Raw genomic sequence first — 17181 nt, forward strand, 5'->3', positions numbered from 1 at the left:
GAAAACGGAGGCCCAGGCTCCGGAGGCCTTCCCGAACTCCCGGTAGGCCCGTTTTTCACCCTCCCCGAGTCTCCACACACGCCCTGCACTTACCTGCATCCAAAACGGGCCACATGAGGATTCCTGGAAGGGGCAGGATGGGGTGGGCAGGGTGGGGTAGGGCAGCAACGGCTTGAGCCCTTGCTGTTTGAAGGACTACCTGTCTCAGAATCAACTTGTCTGAATCATTAAGGTGAGTAGAAGGGACCCCATCAAAGATACCTCTGATTGAGAGGACTATCTGTAGGCATAAGGGTCTTGCCATGCAGCTGTCCTAAGCAGTGGAAGGCATACCCTCAGGACCCCACACTTTCCACTGTTAGGAAAGATGTCATCCTCTTTTTTACTTGCAAATTAAATTGATTTTCCATATAAACCTGCTGTCAGACCTGTCCCAACTTAGATCTTCAGGAAAGAAAAACCCTCGACTCCATTTGGTTGAAATGATAGGTTCTTTTACTAAAGTTAAGTGGTTGCCGCGAAAGGAAAGCTAGATCCGAGTATTCCCGCACAAAGGTTACATATTTTCCCTTTCCTCTGGTCCTTCCCCCCTGACCAGTCCACTAGTGCCCAGCAGTATGCTGTCTTGATGTTTCGGGAACCGTTTTGCTGCTTGGTGCTGTTCAATATAGTTTTGCATTCTCTTCCCAGGCCGGGTGTCCTTGCCAGCTAGCTTATTCTGGTTTGGCACCTCTGGTTCTCATTAGCTTGTCTCCCCACACCCTATGCCCGACCTTTGCTTCCCCAAATTCTTTTTCCTCCTCCTCTGCATTTAGGGCATTATGGCAGCGAAGCGAAGAAGCTGAAGATAACAGACCTGAACACCTGTTCTTAACAGAAAAGGAAAATGCAAAAAAAAACATTATAAAAAACAATAACAACACAGTCATTGTGTAGGGCTTTTTTTTTTAATTCAAAGTACTGTTCTCGTTATGTTTACTGCTCAGGAAACCAGGCGCACACATGTTTAATGGCCCGTTCTGATCCTTGCCCACAGAAAAATCTTTCCAGCAATCGCGTCTGGAAAAGGTCTGAAAAGAAGAGCACAAAATGGCCTTTTGTTAAGTGATGGCTATTAGGTGTGCTGTGTTTGGGGGGGAGGGAGGGGGAAGCAACAAGGGGAGTCCCTTCATCCAGGACCCAGATGTGAGGATGAAAGCCGGAGGGCAGCTTGCAAAGGGAGAGAAGTGGCCCATCAGGCTCACAAGCCGCCTTCCTCTGCTCCTTCCTTCCGCCACCTCAAGGGGAAAAACCACGGCCTTCTCCTTTGCCGGGCCAGAACCGCAGATTTCGCCTCATCTCTTCTTGACCGATGCCAAGTAGGCAAACCACAAGACGGCAACGAGGTTTCCAAAGAGCACCTGGAACTTCCGAGAGAAGAAAAGGACACTCAGTTAAACAGGGAGATGAGAGCAGGACTCCATAAAAATAAAACTCCATGAGAATGTCACGGGTCCTTGAGTAGAGGAGCAACCTTAGAACGTGGCACCGGTGGGAAAACTCCCCTCCTTTCCAAATGCGTTTGCGCCTCTATTTGGCAGTGCCAAATATGGTATTTAGGGAGAGGGAGAGAAGGGAAGTTGGGAACAAGCTTAGAGAACTCAAGTTGAAAGGGAGTGAGCAATCTGTGACAAGGGACTGGGTAGCATCACAACAAATATATATATATATATATATGGAAAGGGATTATGGGGTTGTTAAAAGAAGATGATGAAATTCATATATATATATATATGAGTTTCATCATCATCTTTTAACAACCCCATAATCCCTTTTGGGCAACTGAATGGAGCTAGCAGGGTGTTTTACTGGCCACATGCCCTTCCTGTCGCCAATGCAGAGTTTTGTTCAGCAGATATATTTCCAATGTGCCCAGAGTGAGAAATATCAGCCTCAGCCTAGGATTGAACTCACTGCCTCCTGATTGTGAGGCAAGAGCTCCACCTCTAGGCCACCGCACCACTCCATATATGGAGGAGTTTGATTTCCATTTAAATTTGACATGTGGTTTTCACATCCGCCATGATTGGAGTGATTCCTAGGTGATTATAAAAATTCTTTTCTTCAAATTGTGTAATGGAAAGACTCCCTTATTGGAAACTCGGCTCTCAGAGATCATCACACTGTAAAAAAGATGCTGACACTCTGGAAAGAGTGCAGAGAAGAGCAACCAGGATGATTAGGGGACTGGAGGCTAAAACATATGAAGAACGGTTGCAGGAACTGGGCCTGGCTAGTCTAGTGAAGAGAAGCACCAGGGGAGACATGATAGCAGTTTTTCAATATTAGAGGGGCTGCCACAGAGAGGAGGGGGTCAAGCTATTCTCCAAAGCACCTGAAGGCCTGAAAAGGAATAATGGAAGGAAACTGATCAAGGAGAGATTCAACCTGGAAATAAGGAGGAATTTTCCAACAGTGAGAACAATCAACCCATGGAACAGAAGTTGCCTTTGGAAGTTGTGGGAGTTTCATCCCTGGAAGCTTTCAAGAAGAGACTGGACCTCCATCTGTCAGAAATAGTGTAGGGTCTCCTGCTTGTGGGGGCGGTGGGGCTGGGTTGGCTAGATCCCTTCTAACTCTGTTAATCTGTAACTAGGTGCTTCCTTTAATTTCCCAGCCACAAGGCAAAAGTGGTTTGCCTCCTTCCTGGATGATGATTCATGTCTTCCCAGTCTGGCCCACAGCCCTGCAGTTTCCTGGTGGTCTCCCATCGGAGAGCTCCTGAGATTTGCTGCTTCATCCCTACGGCTGGCTTAGCCAGTGAAAGTGGACTCACCTGCACAACGCAATGAAGTAATGGGTGGAAATGAAATGGGAGGAAAGAAAGGGAAGCCCTTACCTGCAAAGGGACGTAAGTGAAGTTAATGACCTGGACGGGGCTCCATACTTTCCAGTTCATCTTTAAGGATGTCCAGTAACCAGACTTCATCTTTTTGGAGAACTCAGACATATCTTTCCCCTGAAAGAAAACGGTTATCAGTGACGTGCAAAGGAAAAAGAAACTGTCCCTGCCCAGCACCCAAGAGGTACCAAAACACCGCAGAGAGAAATTCTTTTCTTATACAATAGAGAGGCACCACTACAACAATCCTGTGAGGTAGGACAGGCCAAGAAAAAACAGAGGCACACGGTGAGTTTTGATGCCTTCAAATCGGGGTTTGTTTGTTTGTTTGGACAAATAAGATTTGCCCTTATTTGCTTCCAAAGACTGAGAAGGGACTGGCCCAAAGTCACCCAGCTGCATTTGTGCCGACAGCAGGACTAAAACCCAGAGTCACGTGATCTCAATTTTGCAACTTTCTGGCAAGCAAAGTCAATGGGGAAAGCCGGATTCGCTTAACAGGGCCGGTTTAGCTCACGCTGGTAAAGCCTGTTATTAAGAACACAGTAGCCTGCAATTACTGCAGGTTCGAGCCCGGCCCAAGGTTGACTCAGCCTTCCATCCTTTATAAGGTAGGTAAAATGAGGACCCAGATTGTTGGGGGGGCAATAAGTTGACTTTGTAAAAAATATACAAATAGAATGAGACTATTGCCTTATACACTGTAAGCCGCCCTGAGTCTTCGGAGAAGGGCGGGGTATAAATGTAAACAAAAAAACAAAGCAAAAAACATCCGGGTTGCTAACTTATCATCCGTAGCGTTTCTCTTAACAGCTGCGGCAAGACAGGTTGCAAAATGGAGCAAAACTCGCTCAACCACAGAAATGTGGGGCTCAATTATGGTCCTAAGTCGAGGACTACCTGTACTTATCATCCTGCGGAGATGCAACTGAACTCTCGGAACGAAACAGGCCAACCTATGAATTGTGATGAGTAACCCTGGCTGGTGAATTTACCCCTTTGCTCTAAGAAGGCAGGGTGTTTCTCAAACAGAACAACTTCAAGACTGAAATTCCCAGAATTCTCCAGCCAGCATCTGGTGGTCCTGATGACCAAAATACCCTACCTGTATGGATTACCATATTTTTCAAAGTATAAAATGCTCCAGAGTATAAGATGCACCTTAGTTTTTGGGGAGGAAAATAAGAAAAAAAAAATTCCGCCTCTGTCTCCATCTGTATTTATCTGGTTAGCGTCCTGTCAGTGTGTGAGAGAGTTGAGGGCTGTTTGGAAACTGAAACAATATTTGCTGTGTGAGCAACAAGGAAGGAGACAGCAAGGAGCCTGGGCGTGGCTTAGGTCTGCAGCTCTGAGTCTGTGCTAAACTAGTCTAAACTAGTCTTCTGCTCAAAACTGAAACTGAAACTCCTCTCCTCTGCTTGTGTTTTGCTTGTATTTACTACCACGTTGGAAAACCTGCTTTTGGTATTGTATATTTACTTCATGTGTTATATCATATATAAAGAGAACTTATTGAATCCTGCTGAATCAGTTACTTGTGGGTGCTTTCTGGATGCGATTGCTGCTGCAAACTCTGAGTCCTTGCAGCAAGCAGCAAACAGCCAGGTCATGTTCAGCACATTAGTGCAGCCTGAATCTGCAAGAGCAGCTGATTGGCGGGTGGATCGGCCTCCCGCAATACCCCCAATCAGCTGTTCCAGGCTGCAGGAATTGCCACACACCATCGCCGCCTCCGTTCCTCACATTTTTGCCTACATTCGGTGTATAAAACGCACTCAAATTTTGTCCCTCTTTTGGGGGAGGGGGAGTGTGTCTTATACTCCGAAAAATATGGTACCTGAAAGAAAGAAAAAACCAAGCCACCCTTCCCAGTAAGGACAGTAGAATTGGATATGTCCAAGCAGAAACCAGACAACCATCCATCTAGATTCTAACAAGGGGAACAGGAGTTAAACCAGTGCCCTTGTTTCTAGGAGCCCTGGATCATCTCAGATCATCCCTAAGCAAGACCCTACCTCCAAAAAGTTCATGATCAGGAAAAAGAGGGCCAGGAAGGCCGGGGAGACAATGAGACGGTCTACCAGCAGACGTTTGATGAGAGCAAACGGTACGTCGGAAGGAATGAGTTGCTCAAGGTAGAGGTAGAAGTAATGGCTGAGAGGTCCGGTGAATAAGAAACTGCAAAAGGAACGAAACCAACCAATTATAAAATCCAGCATCAAACAGATTAATGTTGAAAAATAGGCTGCAACACCCCTCTTCCCAAGGGCCTGGCATCAGTCATTGGCTGAGCTGCTGTGACATCATCCAAGACCCAGGAAGCATTCCAGATGCTCCTGGGAAATTGGAGAGAGTATTGGTTCACCCTCTGCAAAGCAAGTAAAAAGTAGGCCTGAAAGAGAGAGGAAAGGATCTTCAAGCCAAGAGACAAAGGGGGAGAAGTGCGGATAGAGAGAATATACAGAAGATACAGAAGACAGAAAGAGAAGGAATGTCAAGGAAAGCGAGAGCGAAGGGGATTGCAATCTGGAATGGAAGAAAAGCTTTTAGCTTGGACTTTGGAATAAAACGCACAAAAAGTTAATAGGATGCAGACAGGCAAAGGTGCAGCGAAGCCTAGCAGCCACTGCAAGGATGGAAGGGGAGAGACAGAGCTGCCATCCTTGGCTCGCAATTAGATGCCAGTCTGCCATCAGCCATGGGGAGAGGGGGCTGAGGGGGAAGACAGGGGAAGGGGAAACCAAAAGCGATCTCCGTGCCATCCCAAAGTCTTGGCCCTGGGAGTGGAACGTAACACTCATCCATCTATCCAACTGTCGTGTCCCACTCCTCCTCCGACGGCCGGGTCGGGGAAGTCCGTATCAAGCGTGCCTCTGCAGCTTTGCCAAAGTTCTGTCAGAGTTCTCAGGGCAGGCAGGCAGACCAGGATGTGACTTCAGCAATCCAATTTAGACTTTGCCTGACTCAAAGAATGCCAGAAAGCAGATCCTTTATATAGGCCATGGGGTGTGGCTCCATGACTCAGCACTTATCCAGGCCTGCCCCTCCCTTCCTTTTGCTGACGTCGCCTCTCCATTCTCCGGAAGCGTGGATCTATCCATTGCATCGTTTCATCTCCAGCTGCTGGTAATCCCAGCTCGTGGCTGGCTTCAGGCGCACATGCTATCGGAGGGAGGTTTGTTTGCTCGGTTTGTCCGGGCATGGTGCCAGGGCTGGGGGCTGGAGGCACGCCATGACATTCTTCTATACTATCAGTCTCTGGCTGAGATGGCAGGAGATGGGAGGGGCCCGGCTGTGGGCGGGGCGAGCGAGGCACAACACCAACCGATGCAGGGACAGCTACCAAAACATCTTCATAGTATGTGCCTGCACAATGGGATGATAACCGAGGGGTGTGGAACACAGAAGGGAAAGCGTTAGACTGACCATAGCTTTACTACTCCCCAGGAAAGAACGACCCTTAACTCCACAGGGGTTAAAGAAAAGGTACTTTTACTAGAGATGCAGAGTGTAGCGGTGAGCGAGGCAAGCTCTGGAGGAAAACACTGTAAAAATCACATGAATCACATTGAAAGCCATCACCGATGTCCCAAACCCTCCCCCCCTCACCCCTATGAGAGTACTCCAATAAGGTTCTTTTCCGATGTTTTGGGAACTTGGTGCCTTAGACACCGGAGTAAATTCCTTTCCCAGGGCTGGTGTCCTTGAAGGTAGGAAGATGGCTCAGTCTGGCACCTCTGGTTCCTGTCAGGGTCGATATTCCCCAAATTTCCCACAACATTCCTTTACACCTCCAGCACTCTTCCCCTCCCAGATGCCCCCTGGTTATGGCAGTTGCTAGGGAGCGTCGAAGAAAGCGAAGATAGGCGGCTGACAGAAAGTTAACTAGGGAATTTTTGTGCACAAATTCTTAGTTCTGTCTTTACACAATTGTAACCACTTGGCTTTTAGTTAAAAAAAACCAATCTTTTCACTATAAATAGAGTCAAGAGTGTTCCTTTCCGGAGAGACCAAGCAGGGCCAGGTCTGGCATTAAGCCAGAACCGCAATATTGATCTACCCGGAGCTAGTAACACGTGTGGAGTAAACACGGGAATCCCTGAGAAAAAGAACTTTTACTTTAGAATAGAATAGAATTTTTTATTGGCCAAGTGTGATGGGACACACAAGGAATTTGTCTTTGGTGCATATGCTCTCAGTGTACATAAAAGAAAAGATACCTTCATCAAGGTACAACATTTACAACACAAATGATGGTCAATATATCAATATAAATCATAAGGATTGCCAGCAACAAAGTTACAGTCAAACAGTCATAAGTGGAAAGAGATTGGTGATGGGAACTATTTTTGCATTGTTTGCATGGGAAACTTATGTAACCATTTAAGCTTCAGTAAAGAGTTGGGAATGACTAGCACGTATGTGTGACGGGGAACCTTTACCTTAAAGGAGGGGTCTCCAAACTTGCCAACTTTTTAAGACTCGTGGACTTCAACTCCCAAAGTTCTGGGAGTTGAAGCCCTCAAGTCTTAAAATCGCCAAGTTTGGAGACCCCTGTCTTAAAGTATACTCCTGGCAAAAATAAATGGCCAGGTCTTTCTTCGCTAGATGACTGTGGGGGACAGTTGAGATGTTGCTCCTGAAAAAAACCCCAGCTCTAAATGCCATTGGATGGGGGTGGGGGCCGCCTCACCAATTTTGGGAACTAAAGGCTTATTGGAGAAGCTGCGTGATATAACAACATCCAAAAGGCAACGCCAGGGACGAGAGCTCCTCCCAGACTTTTCCAGCCACACAAATTGCTTGGCTGCACCTCCCGTGAGCGTTTTCCACCAGTCGCCCTCTTACCCATAGGTAGCAAACCGGAGGGGTTCCCGCCAGTCAAGGCTCTTCTTTTTCTGGCTCTTCTCAATTACTTGGGACAGGAGACTCCCTAGAGCTGACAGGAAGGCACTGTGGGAAGAAAGGAAGCATAATGTAAAAGATGCCACAATGTAGAAAAGATGTGGAGACTCTAGAAAGAGTGCAGAGAAGAGCAACCAGGATGATGAGGGGACTGGAGGCTAAAACTCTAGGGGCCTCTGGTGGCTCAGACTGCTAAAACAGTCTGTTATTAACATAGCTGCTTGCAATTACTGCAGGTTCAAGTCCCACCAGGCCCAAGGTTGACTCAGCCTTCCATCCTTTATAAGGTAGGTAAAATGAGGACCCAGATTATTGGGGGCAATAAGTTGACTTTGTATATAATATACAAATAGGATGAAGACTATTGCTTAACACAGTGTAAGCCGCCCTGATATAAATGCAAATTTTTTAAAAAAAACATACGATGAACAGTTGCAGGAACTGGGCCTGGCTAGTCTAGTGAAGAAAAGGACCAGGGGAGACATGAGAGCAGTCGCCCAATATTTGAGGGGCTGCCATAGAGAGGAGGGGGGCAAATTATTCTCCAAAGCACCAGAGGGAAGGACAAGAAACGATGGTTGAAAACTAATCAAGGAGAGAAGCAACCTGGAACTAAGAAGAAACTTCCTAACTGTGGGAACAATTAGCCAGCGGAACAGCTTGCCACCAGAAGTTGTGGGTGCGCCATCACTGGAGGTTTTTAAGAAGAGACTGGACAGCCACCTCTCTGAAATTGTGTAGGGTCTCCTGCTTGAGCAGGGGGCTGGACTAGAAGACCTCCAAGGTCCCTTCCAGTTCTATTCGGATTGAGTGGTATCAGGTCTCCCGCTTGAGCTGGGGGCTGGACTAGAAGACCTCTAAGGTCCCTTCCAGCCCTGATTCTGAAATCGCCTCGGGAAGGGCGGACAGGCGGACGCTACCTGGAGGCGGCCTTGGTGAGCACCGGATAAAGGCGGAGGAGGAGCAGGTAGCGCGCCAGCAACCTCCGCGAGAGCGGCGCCGAATCGGGCTTGGAGTGCACCGGAGACATCCCGGAGAGCCCCGCTGCGCATGCGCCCGGCGGCCAAGGAGCCGTGCCTCCAGCCTTTAAGCCAATCAGCGCAGGGAGGGGGAGGCGGAGCTCGGGGGCGGAGTTTAGGCAACGAGTGGGACGTGACGGAGGCGGGCTCTTCGCCTACCATTGGCTGCCCCGCGAGGCGGCCTTGTATTCGCTGCCGAGGAAGGGTGATGCTTGGGTGGGCAAGATGAAAGGAGTCATTTCATCCAATCGGAGAAGAGAGAGCGAGGGCGGGACGGAGCGTTAGCGAATGGACAGATGGAACGGAGAGGAGGGACGAATACAGACATTGGGAGAAAAGGAATGGAAAACTGCTCCTCTACATTGGTCGTCGCATAGTAGCGAGACCCAGGCGTGGAAATCTGATTGGTGGGAAATCCATGGCTCTTTATGACTTGTGGACCTCAACTCCCAGAATTCCTACCCCACGCAAGGCTTGCTGAGGAATTGTGGGAGTTGAAGTCCACAAGTCATAAATGGGTGGCTTCCCCATCCTTGGTTTAAGGACTCTTTGGGGCTCGAGAGCTGCGAAGTCTCGGCGGATCTCGCGAGATATTCCGTAGCGCGCGAAAGGCGAGGATGTCGCTGAGGGAGGCTGGTGATGGGGGCGGGTGGAGGTGCCCGGTCGGCTGCGGAGCCCCAGAGGCGGGCAAGAGGGAGACGCTGCGGCCAGGAGGACCCCGAGACCCCCCTCTCGTGCCAGGATTCTGAGCGAGGCCTTGGCACAGGCCGTCCTCGACTCACAACGCTTCGTTTAGTGACCGTTCGCCATTACAACGGCACTGGCAAAAAGGGACATGACAGTTTTCCACACTTAACGACCGTCGCAGCATCCCTCAAGGTCACGGGATCAAAATTCGGCAAGTGACTCGCATTTACGACCATCGCAGTGTTCCCTGGGGGGTCAAATGATCCCTTTTTGCGACCTTCCGATGAGCAAAGTCAATGAGGAACCAAGATTCACTTAACGACGGGGTAACTAAGTTAACCATTGCAGTGGTTCATTTAGCAACTGCGGCAAGAAAGGTTGCAAAACAGAGCAAAACTCACTGAACTACTGTTTCGCTTAACGGAAAATTTTGGCTCCATTGTGGTCGTAAACTCGAGGACTACCTGTAGCAAGATCTTCCCTGTTCCTGTGTCTTCCAACTATGCCGTCAGTGACCATTCAAAGTTACAACAGCACCGGGGGAAAAAATGACCAGTAACCATTTTTCACACTTAACGACCGTCGTGGTATCCCGGTGGTCACAAGATCAACATTCAGACGCTTGGCAACTGACTCACATTTATGACGGTTGCAATTTCTTGGGGGGGGGGAGTGTCACACGGACCCCTTTTGCAACCTAACAAGCAAAGCTGATGGGGAAGCCAGTTTCACTTAGCAACCATCTGACTAAGCTTTAACAACCGCAGTGATTCGCTTAACAGCTGTGGCAAGAAGTGTCGTGACACAGGGCAAAGCTCACGTAAACAAATGTTTTTGCTTAGCAACAGAAATGTTGGGTTCAATTGCAGTTGTAAGCCAAGAAACGTGTATTTAGGAGCCCGGATGGTCCCGCATCCTGAAGTGTCCTAGACAAGCGCAGAGTAGGGTTGGGAGTAAAACTGACGCAGTGCTGGCCTCAGTTCCCAAGATCAGTTGACATGTGGCTCTTCTGGTGGACTTACTTGTACCCCTATCCTATTGGCAGGATTGCCTCTTTAGACGTAGTCCTCGAATTACAACAGTTCTCTAGTGACCATTCAAAGTTCTGCCACGAATCAAGAAGAGGGCCGTGAAAATATTTACAGATCCCTCGCATCCTGGACATAAACTGTTTCAACTCCTACCCTCAAAACGACGCTATAGAGCACTGCACACCAGAACAACTAGACACAAGAACAGTTTTTTCCCGAAGGCCATCACTCTGCTAAACAAATAATTCCCTCAACACTGTCAGACTATTTACTGAATCTGCACTACTATTAATCTTCTCATCGTTCCCATCAACAATCTCTCTCCACTTATGACTGTATGACTATAACTTGTTGCTGGCAATCCTTATGATTTATATTGATATATTGACCATCAATTGTGTTGTAAATGTTGTACCTTGATGAAGGTATCTTTTCTTTTATGTACACTGAGAGCATCTGCACCAAGACAAATTCCTTGTGTGTCCAATCACACTTGGCCAATAAAAATTCTATTCTATTCTATTCTATTCTATGAGACAAACTACCTCTCCTGATGTGTGAAGATGGAAATGTACCTACGAAGGGAGTTGTCCAATGTCTTCTTGAAAACCTCCAGTGATGGAGCACCCACAACTTCCGGAGGCAAGACAGAGTTGGAAGGGACCTTGTAGGTCTTCTAGTCAAATCCCCTGCTTGTGAAAAGTGGCCTATGACCATTTTTCACACTTGACAACACACAGTTAAGTGAATCACTGCCGTTGTTAAATCAGCAATATGGTTGTTAAGCGAATCTGCCTTCCCCATTGGCTTGATTTGTCGGAAGGTCACCAAAGGGGATCAAATGACCCTGTGGGACACTGCAACTGTCATAAATATAAGTCGGTAGCCAAGGATCTGAAGTGATTATGGGAATGCTGCAACAGTCATAAGTGTGAGAAAGGCTCATATGTCCCTTTTTCTGGTGCCGTTGTAACTTCAAATGGTTACTAAGTGAACTGTTGTAACTGTTGCCTGTATCTCCTTGTGCAGCCCTTCTCAAAAGTGGGGCATCAGCAGGCGTTGGGGCTATTACCTCAATCAGCCAGCCAATCTCCAGAATTCTTGGATGTATTTGCCAGCAACTATTTCCTCTTTTTAATGGCTTGGGTGCAGATCTCTTCTTGTCAAGACTCGCGTAAAGGCATCAAAATGATACCGTTGGATAGCAGCACTCCAACACTGGAAGTTTTTAAGAAGAGATTGGACAACCATTTGTCAGAAATGGTATAGGGCTGTGATGGCGAACCTATGGCATGTGTGCCAGAGGTGGCACACAGCGCCTTCTTTGGGCACGCGAGCCGTTGCCCCAGTTCAGCACCACCGTGCAAGTGCAGGGGTTGGGGCAGGGGCAGGATGTGCATGCGCGGAGGGGTGGCAAATGTGGGGTTGTGCGGGGGAGCAGCGCATGCGTGGGGAGCACACACGCATTTTGGGGGCATGGTCGTGCGCTTTCGGCACTCAGTCCGGAAAAGGTTACCATCACTGGTATAGTGATCCCCTGCCTAAGCGGGGGATTTGACTAGAAGACCTACAAGGTCCCTTCCAACTCTTGTCTTGCCTCCGGAAGTTGTGGGTGCTCCATCACTGGAGGTTTTCAAGAAGACATTGGACAACTCCTCCCTTCGTAGGTACATTTCCATCTTCACACATCAGGAGAGGTAGTTTGTCTCATAGAATAGAATAGAATAGAATAGAATTTTTATTGGCCAAGTGTGATTGGACACACAAGGAATTTGTCTTGGTGCATATGCTCTCAGTGTACATAAAAGAAAAGATACGTTCATCAAGGTACAACATTTACAACACAATTGATGGTCAATATATCAATATAAATCATAAGGATTGCCAGCAACAAGTTATAGTCATACAGTCATAAATGAAAAGAGATTGGTGATGGAAACTATGAGAAGATTAATAGTAGTGCAGATTCAGTAAATAGTTTGACAGTGTTGATGGAATTATTTGTTTAGCAGAGTGATGGCCTTCGGGGAAAAACTGTTCTTGTGTCTAGTTGTTCTGGTGTGCAGTGCTCTATAGCGTCGTTTTGAGGGTAGGAGTTGAAACAGTTTATGTCCAGGATGCAAGGGGTCTGTAAATATTTTCACGGCCCTCTTGATTCGTGCAGTATACAGGTCCTCAATGGAAGGCAGGTTAGTAGCAATTATTTTTTCTGCAGTTCTAATTATCCTCTGAAGTCTGTGTCTTTCTTGTTGGGTTGCAGAACCGAACCAGACAGTTATAGAGGTGCAAATGACAGACTCAATAATTCCTCTGTAGAACTGAATCAGCAGCTCCTTGGGCAGTTTGAGCTTACTGAGTTGGCGCAGAAAGAACATTCTTTGTTGTCCTTTTTTAATGATGTTTTTAATGTTAGCTGTCCATTTTAGATCTTGCGTTATGATAGAACCTGTTGTGTCTTGCCCGCTCTCACCGCAGCCGGGGTCTGCTTATCTGCTTCCGAACGCTGAAGAATGTCCTGGCATGCCTCCCGGCCCCAGCCCTGGCTCCATGCCCAGACAGGCTGAGGAGGGGGCATCTCCCGGCCCCAGCCCTGGCTCCATGCCCAGACAGGCTGAGGAGGGGGCATCTCCCGGCCCCAGCCCTGGCTCCATGCCCAGACAGGCTGAAGAAGAGCAAGTATCTCCAGCCCCCAGCTCTGGCTCCATGCCCAGGCAAACGGAGCAACTAGACCCCTCCCCCTCCTCCACAGCATGTGAGCCTGAGGAAGGTCAATTACCAACAGCTGCCGACTGGAGTGACCCTCGCGTCAGAAGACTTGATAGGCGGAGGCAACAGAAGGAAGTGAGGGGCAGGCCTGGATAAGTGCTGAGTCATGGAGCCACACCCCATGGCCTATATAAAGGATCTGCTTTCTGGCATTCTCTGAGTCAGGCAAAGTCTAAACATATCTTGCTGAAGTCACTTTCTGGTCTCCTGCCTGCCCTAAGGACTTTGCTAGGACTTTGGCAGAGCTGCAGAGGCACGCCTGATTCGGATTTCCCTGACCCGGCCGTCAGCGGAGGAGTGGGACACGACAGAACCTAGAAATTTGAAGGTTTCTACTGTTGATACTGTGTTGTCTAGTATTGTGAGAGGTGGAAGTATAGAAGGGTTTCTCCTACAGTCTACCACCATTTCTACGGTTTTGAGTGTGTTCAGTTCCAGATTGTTTTGGTTGCACCACAAGGCTAGTTGTTCGACCTCTCGTCTATATGCGGATTCATCATTGTCTCGAATGAGACCAATCACTGTTGTGTCATCTGCGAACTTCAGTAGCTTAACAGATGGATCATTGGAGATGCAGTCATTGGTATACAGAGAGAAGAGAATTTAGCCGAAACACCACAAAACTTCTTCCCATTGCGCCAACAGAATCCATGTTGCCTGCTTGCAACCACCAACCACAAGCAAACCATGATGCACTACTACAGACTCTGGAGCAAGCTCTCACTGGGTGTCTGTACTCTTTGGGCCAATAACCTGTCAGAGTGTGCACAGGTCTGTCCTGTATATCAACCCAGGAGCAAGTGCAGCCAACTGGTTTGTATCAAATAGTGATTTTTATCTACAAAAGGAATATCGGAATGCTATACATACATGTTCTACAAGCAGCATCTAAACAACCAGCAATTACAGCAGGGAAGAAATTCCACGAACCAACAAACACTCTAGCAGGGCCTCCTCTTATTACACAGGCTCTTAAAGGGATAACAGCCAAAGACTCTGCTGACTCCCTTGCATCAGTTGGTCAGCTTTTAAATTATCACCTTGACACATTTGTCTGAACTGGTGTAGGGTCTTGGGCTTGAGCAGCAGGTTGGACTAAACCTCCAAGATCCCTTCCAACTGTAACTAATTCTGAAGCTCCGGTTATTTTTCACTTTGATAAAACCAGGAAAGGTGCCATGGATTTGCTAACCTATGAATAACCAGAACATCAACACCTTCCTATCCAAACTTTTACACAGACCTCAATTCTCTCTGGAAGGAAAATGATTTAAAAAAAAAAAACAACCCCAAAGTCAGGCTTGACTCTTGGTGTCTTTAAAAGACATCTCGGTGTCCCTTCCTTGGCGGTGACCCCAAAGTGCTTTGCCTTCGCTAAGGAAAAAAACAGAAAAAAAGTGGGCAAACAGATTTAAGAGCGATTCTTTTGCTCTGTTTTTCGAAATGTCTGTGTTTATTTAAATCGGGGTTCCCAGCGCATAGAACCCCTTCTATTTACTCTGGTGGTTCAGGTCACCCTGTCCGCCAGCTGTTGCTTTAACTGCTTGTCCAGATGTGCAACAGTCACGCTCCACTGCCAGCCACTGAATCAATGCCATTGAGAAGCGCAACACAGCATAAAGTTGAGAGGGAGGCCAGGATGCCCGGTCCGACAGCTCTGCCTTTCAAGGGGCGTTTGTTTTCCTTGCTTCTGAGGGACCGCTGGGCTCGCCATGGTTCTGGGAAACGGTGAGAATTGCTTGATGGCCAGGGAGGAGGCCAAAAAAATCTCTCTGGCTGTTGAAAGAAGAACAGCTACCTCAGATACATGGCACAAATCCGCAGACAGGAGGGGATGCACAAGATGGCAGAATGATGGATTGTTTCTTCTTTTGCAACTTGTTTGTTTTGTAACTCTTAATCCAGAGATAGGTGTGAGATATATATCTATATCTCTGTCTGTCTCTGCCTGCCTGCCTATCTCTATGTCTGTCTGTCTGTCTGTCTGTCTGTCTATCTATATGCCAGCAGTGTGCAGCAGCAGTCAAAAAAGCTAATACAAACCTGGGTTGTATAAACAGAGGCATAGAATCAAAATCATGTGAAGTATTAGTGCCGCTTTATAAAAGTCTAGTAAGGTCACACCTAGAGTATTGCATCCAGTTTTGGTCATCGTACTACAAAAAAAAAAGTTGAGACTTTGGAAGAAGTTCAGAGGAGACCAACCAAGATGATCAAAGGCCTGGAGACAGACACATGAACAGTTGTAGGATTTGGGTTTAGCTAGTCTAGAGAAAAGAAGGACATGATAGTATTTCAGTATTTGAGGGGCTTCCACAAAGAAGAGTAAGTCAAATGCTCCAAAGCACCAGAAGGCAAGACAAGAAGCAATGGTTGGAAATTAATCCAGGAGAAAAGCAATTTGGAATTAAGGAGAAACTTCTTAACAGTGAGGACAATTAACCAGTGGAACAGCTCGCCTCCAGAAATCATGGGTGGAGGTTTTTAAGAGGTTTCTAGACAGTCACGTCTGAAATGGTATAGGTTCTGCTTGAGCAAGGGTCTCGACTAGAAGACCTCCAAGGTACCTTCCAGGTCATTCATTTATTCATTATAGATATCTATCATCTCTATGTCTGTCCGTCTGTGTCTATCCATCTATATCAGTGATGGTTAACCTTTTCTGGACCAAGTGCCCAAAACGCGCCCAAACCCCTAGAATGCAATGCGCACACGCTCCCTGCACATGTGCCCAGACATGCAGAGGCCCCCATGCACATGCCCTGCCCCCCATGCATGCACACACGGCCCCTGCATGCGCTCTGTGCATGCACACGCAGCTCTCCACGCATGCACAGCAGAAACCCAATGATCAGCTGGCCAGCGGGAGGCGCGCACACATGTGCAGCAGAGCTGAACTGGGACAACAGTTCATGTGCCCACAGAGAGGCCGCTGCATGCTACCTGTGGCACACCAACACGGTTCTATATCTCTACCTATCTACTTCCTCCCATCTAAGGATCATAACCTTCAGGATAGATTCTCTGTCCGGTTTCACCCATATCCTGCTCTGATCCCTGCAAACTCCTTCAGATTTTTTCCAGATTTTTCCCTCCCCAAAAGTAATTTGAAATGCTGGCGAGCGGACATGGAAACTGAATTAGCCCTCTTATCTACCTCTAGAGATTGAGGGAAATGGCTTTATCCTTTAAAGATAGTATCTGTCATCTGTTTCTGATTTGGGGGGCGGGGAGCAAAATCATGGTGGATGTTTTGAAGATCTGGTTTCCTTGTGCTTTGAGGAGGGCAAAAAGAAAAAAAAAAGCATGTTGAAAGGGCTGTCATGTGAAGTTCAGGTCAGATGGGAGAATGACTTTTCTGTAAAAGGTTCCTGGTGTTCCTCTCCTCCATTTGGTAAATAAAATTTCAGCTTCTAGAGTTGCAAAACTTTTTTTTAAAACCCTGTTGGCTTAAAAAATAAAATCCTCAGGTGCCTTGCTGTGAATTTGCAACATTATAGGTTCAGGAATATTTGAACCATTTTTGCTTTTTTAGGAACAGAGATGCTTTCCTGCCTAGATAGTGCTTTCCTTCTACCAATTACGGAGTGATTTACGGAGTGAGCACCTATGAGAAAGCTCCCACAAGCACGAAGCTGAAAGCACCAGCCTGAAGATGACAAGTGAGACCTCATCGAAACGTCGCCTAGATACTTTCAGCCTTACACGGGAAAAGACCCGAATACGCCAAGACCTACATACATATATACATATATACATACATACATACATACTTACAATGAAATATATATATTTCAAGCTGATAAATTCAATAATATAAATTGCAATAAATATTACGGATAAATGCAATAATATTACAAGCTGATAAATTCAAACACATTCCATTAAAAAA

At 47.2% G+C, this 17181-nt stretch overlaps 1 protein-coding gene across 2 annotated transcripts; it reads right to left on the reverse strand.

The window, feature by feature from the left end:
• Positions 1-478: 478 nt before the first annotated feature.
• Positions 479-8865, reverse strand: PXMP2 (peroxisomal membrane protein 2). 2 transcript variants are annotated; one of them, XM_058158711.1, is made up of 5 exons: positions 8707-8865; positions 7730-7834; positions 4897-5059; positions 2879-2998; positions 479-1400 (listed from the first exon to the last, which is right to left on the reverse strand). In XM_058158711.1, the coding sequence occupies exons 1-5, from the start codon at positions 8814-8816 to the stop codon at positions 1335-1337; spliced, it is 564 nt and encodes a 187-aa protein (XP_058014694.1). In that variant the 5' UTR covers positions 8817-8865; the 3' UTR covers positions 479-1334. The 2 variants fall into 2 exon arrangements, with proteins under 2 accessions (XP_058014694.1, XP_058014692.1); XM_058158709.1 differs by having other exon boundaries at positions 483-1406.
• Positions 8866-17181: the final 8316 nt, after the last annotated feature.

The sequence above is a fragment of the Ahaetulla prasina genome, chromosome 15 (assembly GCF_028640845.1).
Source record: "Ahaetulla prasina isolate Xishuangbanna chromosome 15, ASM2864084v1, whole genome shotgun sequence".
In the NCBI taxonomy this organism is placed as follows: domain Eukaryota; kingdom Metazoa; phylum Chordata; class Lepidosauria; order Squamata; family Colubridae; genus Ahaetulla; species Ahaetulla prasina.

Excerpts from the sequence above, each read along its gene's own strand:
- PXMP2 (XM_058158709.1), bottom strand. The coding sequence starts at position 8,816 with ATGTCTCCGGTGCACTCCAAGCCCGATTCGGCGCCGCTCTCGCGGAGG. Across the intron at positions 7,835-8,706 it reads CTCACCAAGGCCGCCTCCAG|TGCCTTCCTGTCAGCTCTAG; the intron begins GTAGCGTCCGCC and ends TTCTTCCCACAG. Across the intron at positions 2,999-4,896 it reads TGATCATGAACTTTTTGGAG|GGGAAAGATATGTCTGAGTT; the intron begins GTAGGGTCTTGC and ends GTTTTCTTTCAG.